At 43.3% G+C, this 11,046-nt stretch overlaps 1 protein-coding gene across 1 annotated transcript; it reads left to right on the top strand.

Annotated features, from left to right (window-relative positions):
* Positions 1-7,108: 7,108 nt before the first annotated feature.
* On the top strand, positions 7,109-10,472 carry LOC125261230. The gene is made up of 2 exons (XM_048179843.1): positions 7,109-7,519; positions 7,755-10,472. Exon 2 carries the CDS (start codon positions 8,766-8,768, stop codon positions 10,425-10,427), a length of 1,662 nt encoding a protein of 553 aa, XP_048035800.1. The 5' UTR covers positions 7,109-7,519; positions 7,755-8,765; the 3' UTR covers positions 10,428-10,472.
* Positions 10,473-11,046: the final 574 nt, after the last annotated feature.

The raw sequence follows: 11,046 nt of genomic DNA, 5'->3' as shown, positions 1-11,046 counted from the left end.
ACTTTCATGAGCTGTACGCTCTAATCATCAAATTTTAATAAAAAAACTTTTGAAATGTTTTATTTTACATGTAGGGAATCTAGAATATATGAAAGTTTCATTTTTAAAAATAATTTACAATAAAAAAATGAACTTTTTGATGATATTCTAATTATATGACCAGCACCTGTATAGAGGCCTTGTCTCTTTGTTCTGGACTCTTCTCCTCTGCTGTGTCCTGCGCTTCTGATCAAGACATCCTTGTCATGGAAAGAATGACAAATGCAATTGCAAGTTAATCTCTTTATTAGAGCTTCACACACAGAGTAGGTCAGCAAACGGAGAAGACAACAACAGGAGAGTGGTGACGCAGGGACTTCGATGGGCAGCGGGAATCCAGTGGTGAGGTGAGAAGGTGTCGTGAGTCCGTGAGTCCGTGAGTCCGTGAGTTCAATCCAATGTGAGAGTCCAACGAAGAACAGGAACAGGAAACAACGACGAGATAATCCACTCCGGGGAACAAACAAACACAAGAGAGCACAGGACACAACACCAGGACTCCAAACAACGATCTGACAAACACAAGGCGTTAAATAGGCAGATGGTAATTGCACACAGCTGCCGCTGATCAAACAATCAGCAGCGACGCCCACACGAACAATCAACCAGACACACCCACACAAACACACAGACACCAGAATGAGACAGCGGATTCATCAACCATGACAGTACCCTCCCTCCTAGGAACGCCTCACGGCGTTCCCAGAACCACCTACCTGTCGATTGTAATCATCAATAAGGGAGTGATCCAGGATGTCCCTAGCAGGAACCCTAACTTCTCTCCTCCGGACCGTAACCTTCAGAAGTCCACCAAGTACTGGAATCCACGTCCCCTCCGCCTTGAGTCCAGAATACGATTGACCGAATAAGTAAGCTCCCCGTCTACGAGTCGCGGCAGTGGGGGAACCGGAGTAGGCGGATTAAGATGTGAATGAAACACAGGTTTAATTTTGGAGACATGAAAGGCGGAATGAATTCTCCTGTACGCTGGAGGAAGTTTGAGTCGGACTGCCACCGGACTAATGATCTTGGTGACAGGGAACGGGCCGATAAATTTGGGAGCTAACTTGTTAGAAACGGAGCGGAGCGGAATATTGTTGGTAGAAAGCCACACTTTTTGACCCACGACGTATACGGGAGGCTTCGACCGGTGGCGATCAGTCTTAGCCTTGGTGCGCACCCTCACTTGCAGAAGAGTCTCACGGGCTCTACTCCAAGTACGGTGGCACCTCTGGACAAAGGCGTGAGCGGAGGGGACCGTGACTTCGGATTCCAGACTGGGAAAAACAGGTGGCTGGTAACCTATGCTACATTCAAACGGTGAGAGGCCCGTGGAAGACACTGGTAACGAATTATATGCGTACTCAATCATAGAGAGTTGTTGGCTCCAGGAGGAAGGATTCTTGGAAGCCAAACATTGCAACATTCTCTCCAAATCTTGGTTGGCTCTCTCGGTTTGACCATTGGTCTGGGGATGGAACCCAGATGAAAGACTGACAGTCGCCCCCAGTAATCTACAAAACTCTTGCCAAAATTTGGACACAAATTGGGGACCCCTGTCGGACACCACATCTACCGGGAGGCCATGTAACCGAAAGATGTGGTCAACGACAGTTACCGCTGTCTCCTTAGCAGAGGGTAATTTGGTTAAGGGAATGAAATGAGTCGCCTTCGAGAATCGGTCCACTACGGTCAAAACGACCGTGTACCCTTGAGAGGGTGGGAGGGCGGTGACAAAATCTAGCGCAATGTGGGACCAGGGTCTCGAAGGGACAGACAGCGGTTGGAGTAACCCATCTGGGGGTCGGTTGGAAGTCTTACCAGTGGCGCAAACCGAGCAAGCCAAAACAAAACTGCGAATGTCACGAGCCATGGCAGGCCACCAGAATTCGTTGCTTAACCAAAAACCTGGTACGATTAACCCCTGGATGACAAGCTACGTTGGAACAGTGACCCCATTTGATAACGCAGGACCTCAACCTCTCCGGCACAAATAAACGATTCGGTGGGCACCCGGGCGGAGGCGTTACCCCTTCTAAGGCCACCAAGACCTTCGATTCGACCTCCCATGTAAGAGTGGAGACCACTAATGTCTCGGGAAGAATACACTCGGGAGTAGACGGGCGTTCGGAAGGATCAAAAATGCGAGATAAAGAATCAGGCTTGATGTTTTTGAAGCCCGGGCGGTACGAGAGAGAAAAATCAAATCGTCCAAAAAAAAGTGCCCACCGAGCCTGTCTGGAGTTAAGTCTTTTAGCTGATCGGATATACTCTAAGTTCTTGTGATCAGTCCAAACGATAAAAGGTACCCCCGAACCTTCCAACCAATGTCGCCACTCTTCCAATGCTAATTTGACTGCCAACAACTCTCTGTTACCAATGTCATAATTGCGTTCGGCGGGAGATAAACGATGAGAAAAATACGCGCAAGGGTGCATCTTATCGTCTGTGGGAGAACGCTGAGATAACACTGCACCTACCCCCACCTCTGACGCGTCGACCTCCACCACGAACTGACATGAGGAATCAGGGGCAATGAGAATGGGAGCCGAAACGAAGCGACTTTTCAGTTTGGTAAATGCAGCCTCCACTGCATCGGACCACCTGAACGTCGTTCTGGGGGAGGTCAAGGCGGTCAGAGGTGTGGCTAGTTGGCTGAAATTGCGAATAAACCGCCGGTAAAAATTGGCGAACCCCAGAAACCTCTGTAGGGCCTTACGGGAATCTGGACTTGGCCAATCCACCACAGCCTTAACCTTGTCAGGATCCATGCGCACTCCCTCAGACAAGACGATGTACCCTAGGAAAGAAACAGACTGTGCATGAAAATCACATTTCTCCGCCTTGACAAAAAGCCCATTCTCTAACAGACGTTGAAGCACTCGTCTGACGTGTTGAACATGCTCCTGGAGAGACGAAGAAAAAAATCAATATGTCATCCAGGTAGACATAAATGAACTGGTCAACCATATCTCTCAACACGTCATTGACGAGTGCCTGGAAGACCGCTGGGGAGTTGGACAGCCCGAGGGCATGACCAAGTATTCAAAGTGCCCCCTAGGGGTGTTAAAAGCGGTCTTCCATTCATCCCCCTTCCTGATACGAACCAAATGATATGCGTTTCTTAAGTCCAATTTAGTGAAAATGGATGCTCCTTGCAACCTCTCAAAGGCTGAAGACATCAACGGCAAAGGATAAGTATTCTTTACCGTGATGTTATTCAACCCTCGGTAATCAATGCAAGGTCGCAAGGAACCATCCTTCTTCCCCACAAAAAAGAACCCCGCCCCCGTTGGAGAAGAGGAAGGGCGGATGAACCTCGCTGCCAGAGAATCAGAAATATATTTCTCCATGGCCTCCCTCTCGGGAGCGGACAGAGAGTATAACCCTCTGGAGTCTGAGGCTGATTTGGGGCCTGGAGAAGTTTTGACATGCCCTGACATTTGTGCTTTTTTCAGTTGTTCATAAACATATTAATGGAAAAAGTGTCATTACACTGTATTCAGCACAAACTAGGCTACAATAATATGTGAGGAACATGTATGTACATGTTTGTGTTTTTGAAGGAATAACATTTATGCGTGGTTATTGAAAAAACAAAAAACTTAAGTCACTGAAATAAGGCCAAAAAAAGTATAGTAAATCTGTGTTTACAATACTTTAGGGTATTGGAGGTTGTAAACTAGAGTTTTTGCTTAAAAATTATGTAAAAATTATGCTGCCTACTCCTTCATATAAAACAATATATTGATTTAGGTTTTTGTAAGACACTTTTTGCCAAGAAACACAGTATGTGTGGAGGCGTGAATCACCACTGAATAATGGGCCATTCTCACCTGAGAAGACAAAAGAATTGCATAGTAATGAGCTGAAATGACTTGCATATTAATGAGGCATTTCAGTCAGGTAGGCTGTGAAAAAAACCTTCTGTGATGTCTCAAGCTCATCATGATATATGAAACATACAGAAAAATATTATTACAATATAAAGTAATGGTTTTATATTATACTTTAAAATATAATGTATTTCTGTGATGCAAAGAGTCTGAATATAGGCTTTTAGTTTAAAAGCATGCACATTTGGAGAAATATTGGATTCTCATATGCTTATGTCAATTTTCTATACAGAGGAGTTATATTTATTTAATATTCATTGTCATTACTATGAGCGCTGGTGTTTTCAATTCATACTTGAAGTCGGAGGGCGCTCTCTGTGCATTTTTAGTCCACAAATTCATCTAAAAGAAGAAGAGGCTATTCCATGAATGGAGTTTCCAATTCATACTGCAGCCGGAGGGCGCTAAAGAAACAAAAACTCATCTAAAATTCATCTATAGAAGAAAAGAAAACAGGAACTAACTGCATGTCTTCTAGAGCTCGCTAACCATGACTTTTACATCCAGATAAACACTTTTCAAGACAATAAATACACGATTGAGACGATGAATGCACGTATTGCCTCTGAATTTGCGTCTGAATAGCGCTGGCTCCGTGGGCGTGGCCGCATTAGCGGATATTGAGCTGAATCACGGACTTCTGACATGGCTCTCTTTTCATACAGATTACATAAACACAGAAGGTTTGTTTTCGATTTGACTTACATGATTTAAAACCTGACATCTTAACGTTTTTTAGACATAAGTTTAATTTTTCTGTGATTAGTATTCACTAAGTTACAGTTCATTTTCTGAGAACTATAAGATTGGACTTTGTTCAGAGGGAGAGGAGAAATCACGCATCATGTTAGTTTTCTTTATTTTACAAAAAGCACAACATTTTGTTTTTACTATGAGTGTATACAAATAAAAGAAGATATTCTATAGTTTCAATTGATATATTACTTATGTCTCTATGACAAAAAATGACGGCGTATTTTAAGTCTGTTCCCTTTCGTGGGAACTATCGACGCTACGTCGAATGACGTGATGGGAACCCTCTGCATTTTGTGTTCGTGAAGCACCTCTGTATCCAACCAATGAGGAACGTGACGTCAGAGGCGGGTGACGTCACGGATCAGGAAACTATAAAGCATACCCAGAACAAAGAACGCTAGCTTCTGTTGTCTTCAGCAAGCGCTCTCTGTATCTTGTGTGTCTTATTTGGTGTTGTTTGTCTTATCACATATAAATAATCATGATCTCTTCGTCTGAGGACAAGAGTATCTCACACCAATCCATATATTTATATATAAAAAGGACACGTATTATGGCGAGAAACAGCAGTGAAGTGGGAGTGAGTATGCCCAGGCAGCTCTCGAGGGAGCCGTCTGTGTGCACTGTAAAAACTCACTCTAAGGACACTGTGCTCCAGTGTTCCCCGCGGATCGGGTCCCGCTTCTGCTGAGGCAGGGCGGAGGCTCCGTTCGTGGGGTTCACAAATGGATCTGACAGAGGGGTTAGAGACGGGCGCCGCCTTTCTCTGCCTTCACCTGCCAGGTTCAGTGCCGTCTCCCAGGTGGAAGCACGCTCTGCGGTTTCTTCCCCGGGTTGAGGCACCGATACTCACATGTCCAGCTCTGAGGAGGTGGATATTGTGATATCGATCATCTGAGGATCGCCACCTCACAGTCACACACATATCGTGTTTCAAAATCACACGTTTATAACAAATCATCGTGAACAGCAGTTTGATTTCCCCTGTGCTACACTACAAGCGAGTGGGGATACACACGATTTATGTGTCGTTTGCTGGGAGTGGGGCATGCACGTCAGCTCAAAAAAAAAAAAAAAGTGGATTGAGTTTTCATTAAAGAATATAGCTCAGATCTCGCGCTTGCCGAGGCAGCGCGTGGATTGGGTTTTCATTAAAGAATATATGGCTCGGATCTCGCGTTGCCGAGGCAGCGCGTAGATTAAGTCTGCAAGAATGAATATACGGCTTGGGTCTTGCGTTTGCCGAGGCTGCGCATGTATCACGTGTCCGTAATTATGCATGTGTGTGTGTATGTATATGTATATATATTTATATATTAAGGGATCTGAGCAGACGGGAGTTTCCCTTTCTCTCTTTCCCTAAAATACCTTGCGAATTATTACGAGCTATAATTCTTTTTTGTATTCTAAATATATTCAGTCTGTTCAAAAATATATATTTATATAAGAACTGGCTGCATTTAATTTGAGGACTAAATAAAATATTGAATACATTAATTCTGAGGAATTTAAAAGAAAGTGTCGCCACCCTTGGTCCCCCGCAGAAAGCTTGGGGACAGGGACAGGCGACACAGCCGAAGTTTTGTGGGGTAACACAGATCTGCAGACTGTAATTATCACCAAGAAGGCTTCGAAGAGGTCCTGATGCCAGTGGCGCGGGACATTGGAGGGCAGTCCCTCCAGAGAGGGTTGGGTATTAAAATACTTGGTACCCATCCCTCTTTGGCGCCCTCAGGGGGCCGTTCTGCTAACCCTGCCACCCAGTGTGCTTCAGGGCGCAGCGGTCTCCACCGATCCTCCGAGGAGGGCCGGTCATCACTCGGCTGTTCCTTGCCGGTTCGCTGCTTCAAGGTGCCGAGTCAAGTGTTCAAAAAACACCAGAGGCCAGTCTCGAGAGACTGGTTCCCTTTGTAAATAAGGCAGAATGGAAACTTCTCCCAAATATTTCAAAATGGGTGCTGCAACTTTTGGCCTTCTGCACATGAGACTCTTACAGTGGTGGCTCAGGACCAAGGGGTTTTCTCCGAGGAGAAATTCTTTTCGCAAGATCAAAGTCACGCGGCGATGCCTTCGTGCTCTGGTCATGTGAAAAAGCCTTGGTTCCTGTCCCAGAACCCATGTTGGGGACTTCTCGTCGTCGCGTAATGCTTACGACGGATGCTTCCTCACGGGCTGGGGGGCGATCATGAGTGGTCGCTCAGCTCAGGGTCTCTGGGAGGACCATCAGTTCCTGGCACTTAAATCGGCTGGAAATGATGGCGGTATTTCTTGCAGTAAAATACTCCTGACCTGAGGGCATTAAAATGTGGGAGCAGACTGTAGCCAGGGCCAAATTAGGGCCAAATTGATCAACTACAGATCCAAGAAAATAACAAATAAAAATATTAGTTTATTAAATAAATTGTTAATTTCTTTGAAATACAATAATATTTAAATTATATTAATTGGAATATAATTAAAACATACTGCAGAAAAACTTACCCAATGAAATAATGAAATTTCACTGCAGACGTAGATCAACCAATTAGCTTGATTCAGTGATGGTAGCTCCGCCCACCAGTTAGACGGAGACGGAGGCGATTTGGTTGAACTTGGGTGAATGATGAGTTCCTGCAGAGAAACCTAGAAAACAAAAGAATATCGAGAAAATATTAGTTAAAATAAGATCTGAGTTGTTAAAGAAAAGATTATGGATGTAATTTGATGTTTGGAGTGAGATTTACACTCTTAACGCTGAGATTTGAAACTTTGAGATCGGATTGATCAACATAATAACAGCTGCGTCACTCGGAGGAACACAACATAACCGAGTGTTTACCAGGGAATTGGTGAGTGCAGTAATCAAATACAGTTGTGTTATTTGAACTAATTTACTGTATAATATGAGGTAATGAATGTATTTTGTTTTGTAAAGTTTAATGATTTATGTTTGTGATAATGTTTATGATGTTAACAACTGATTGTATGTCCTGATAAGTTGTTAAGTGAACGATACGGACTCAATTCATTTTGAGCTTATGATTTAATGTGAGTGAATTAAGTCTGCTGTCCGGCTATGTGCAGGCCGGGTTTTTTTTTTTTTGTGCTATAAAGGACTGTGTTCGAGTTATCGAATCGCTGACGCAGGGCTGCTTATTCACGAAGAGAGAAAAAAACAGATGGCGGGCCACCCAGAGAGCGGAACGGATTGAAATTTCTTGGATTCACATCGGAAACTGGTTGGATTTATATTTTTTGAGTTTTTTGCACGCACTGCACTTCAAACTGAGCGGACCAGAACGTTTAATTGTTGTTTACTGACCGAACTGAGCTCCAAAAAAAAAACAGTTCAAAGAGACGTTGTTTATTGGTTCTTACGGTTTCATAAAGACCCGAGTTCACTGACATCATATGGACATTTATAATTGTATTTACAGTTCATACGACATGCTTTGACGATGTTTGAGATTTGAGTGAATTTATTTTATTTCTTTTTGAGTGTGGTGTTTACCTGGTAACGTCAGTGCCACAGGAAAAAAGTTGAGCTGTTCAAAAGGGCAGCTAATTTGATGTAACCTGCAAGGAAAAAAAAACGCACAAATTAGGAATATTCAAATAACAATTAAGTAATTGTGTGAGAAGACACAAACATAAAATTCTGGTGAAATAAGAAAGAAAACGGTGTCCAAGAAGGAAATTTCTAAACCTTTATTTCAGTATATTTTGTATTTTCTGAGATTTATACATTTTTTTTTTCCTAAATTTTCTGCTGTTGAAGGATTTAATTATTCAAGATTTGAATATTGATATCAAGTATTGTTTAGTTGCATTTGGTACATTTTATCTCTATTTCCCTCAACGTAAATCTATAAATTAATTCTTTCCAAAGTTCTAGTGTGTGTGTTTTCTGCCTCCTGTGAAACCTAAATCTTCTGAGGGCCCAGTGAGGTAAACTTATTACTGTATCACACAAGTGTTACATATAAAATTGGCGAGCCAGCAGCCAGGAGGCAGAACCCCCCACTAAGGTCCATATTCAGATCTTATTACAAAGTATTAAAGGACTGTATAAACAAAGAAAAAAAATCTGAAAAAATGATGGAAATTATAGAGGAAAAAGGCATCAAAATCCCTAACGCAATTCTAGTTAGTGGTATAACAGGAACTGAGGTAGACGAGGAAATACTAGACTTTGTGAAAGAATATGGATCAATTAACAGAATCATTCAAATTCCTGACCCTAGCACAGAGTCACAGAAGTCTTTGATTGTGGAATACAATTCTGGCCAGGCTGTTAAAAACCTCCAGCCACTGTTGCCATATGTTCAAGAGGCGAAAGGCAATCCTGAAGTTTCCTTCCACGTAGCAGCTCTGCCAAATGTCTACACTCAAAAAATTGGAAGAGATGTCACTCAGACTTACCTGAATGAATTGAAAGTTCTAGCAAAACGCAGTGGGGAAGATTATGCAGAAATTCTCAAAGAAATGCTAACTCACATTGGCGAAGCTGTAGACCCAACACAGAATCCAGAGTTAGTCAGTAATGAGCCTCATGACGCTACATCTGCTGAAACTGTAGTTCATCCTATGGCTAACCTCAACCTTCTTATGCAGCCTCCGGTAACATCTGCTGCTGCACAAACTGGCTCTGTTCCAATGAAGCCAGCATCAGTTACTCCAGTAACCCCCTCACTTTCTGCTGGTGATCTTAACCCACCTGAAATCCAGAGAGTTGTTGTGGAACACATTGTACGTAACAATGACTTGGTAGCTCATGGAACTTCACCTTTGAGGCTCAGAACCTTCTCTGGAAGAATTCCTCGCCCTCCTAATGAAGTCGATTATGAAACTTGGCGCTCTGGGGCTGAATTGCTTTTCCGAGACCCAACGGTCTCTGACTTCCATAGAATACGGAGAATTTGTGAAAGCCTTCTTCCCCCAGCCGCTGATGTTGTCAGGTCAATTGATCCTATGGCTTCACCCAGTGTTTACATTCAATTACTTGATTCTGCTTTTGCTACAGTGGAAGATGGGGATGAATTATTTGCAAAATTCATGAATATTTTCCAGAATCCTGGTGAAAAGCCATCTGTGTACCTCCAACGGTTGTACACAGCCCTGCAGTCAGCTGCACGAAGGGGTGGAATTCTCAGCTCTGAAGTGAACAAACATCTTCTAAAACAGTTCTGTAGAGGATGCTGGGATAACTCCTTGATCCTGGAATTACAGCTTGAGCAAAAGAAATACTCACCACCATCTTTTGCAGAGTTTATGACCATGCTACGGACTGAGGAAGATAGACATGCTTCTAAGAATGCACGGATGAAGCAGCATTTAGGAACTGTTAAACCGCGTGCTGCAATACAATCCCAGACCATCCCAACAATAGATGAAATAGCTCAACTTAACTCTGTCACCAGCCAATTGACCAGTCAAATAGCAGAGCTTCGAAGTCAGCTTACCACTCTGATATCAAATCAAAAGAAGGACAAGCTTAACTCCAAGTCAACATCCTCTAAGGTGTCAAACAGAAAAAATGCTGAGCAGGCCAAAGATGAATGTAAGACCACTGGCAGACTCTCAGTTGCCAGACCTAAGCCAGGCTATTGTTTCAAATGTGGGGAGGATGGGCATATTGCCACCTCTTGTCCAAATGAACCCAATCCCACACTAGTATCAGAAAAGAGGAGGCAATTGGAAAAACGCCAAAGAGAGTGGGAGCTGAAAAACAATGCTTCCAACCCTCAGTTAAACTAGGCACAGTTCCTGTTGTGGGACAAACAGGGACTGACAATTACCAAACACGTCCCAAACATTCGCAAATGCTGATGGCTCAAACACAATCCAACCTGTGTCATCCTTTTTTGCCCAAAGGGTTAATTGGGGCTAAGTGCACAGCTCAGATAAATATTGCAGGAATAAAGTGCAATTGCTTGCTTGACACAGGGTCACAAGTTACTACCATTTCTCAATCCTTTTATGATGAGAACTTGTCAGACCAGCATATTCACTCATTAAACAACTTATTGGAAGTTGAGAGTGCGAATGGGCAAAGTGTTCCCTATCTGGGCTATGTGGAAGTTACCATTACCTTCCCAAAAGACTTTGTAGGTGTTGACATTGAAGTGCCCACCTTAGCCTTGATTGTCCCTGATCTTTCCCCAAATTCTCAACCTTCGGTGTTAGTTGGCACAAATACGTTGGATGAGTTGTACAAGGATTTCTCTGCCCTACAAACCTGCTACTTTTCTCCATCATTTGGCTACAAGAAAGTGTTGAAGGTTTTGCAGCTACGCCAAGAGCAAAATACAGAGGGGAATGTTGGGTTAGTGCGCATGCCATCAAAACAGCCACAGATGATCCCAGCTGGCCAAAG

Source organism: Megalobrama amblycephala, unplaced genomic scaffold (genome assembly GCF_018812025.1).
Source record: "Megalobrama amblycephala isolate DHTTF-2021 unplaced genomic scaffold, ASM1881202v1 scaffold373, whole genome shotgun sequence".
In the NCBI taxonomy this organism is placed as follows: Eukaryota; Metazoa; Chordata; class Actinopteri; order Cypriniformes; family Xenocyprididae; genus Megalobrama; species Megalobrama amblycephala.
This window is presented reverse-complemented; position numbering and strand designations above follow the sequence as displayed.

Bases quoted from the DNA above. Each gene is read 5' to 3' on its own strand.
- LOC125261230 (XM_048179843.1), top strand. From the start codon at position 8,766: ATGATGGAAATTATAGAGGAAAAAGGCATCAAAATCCCTAACGCAATT.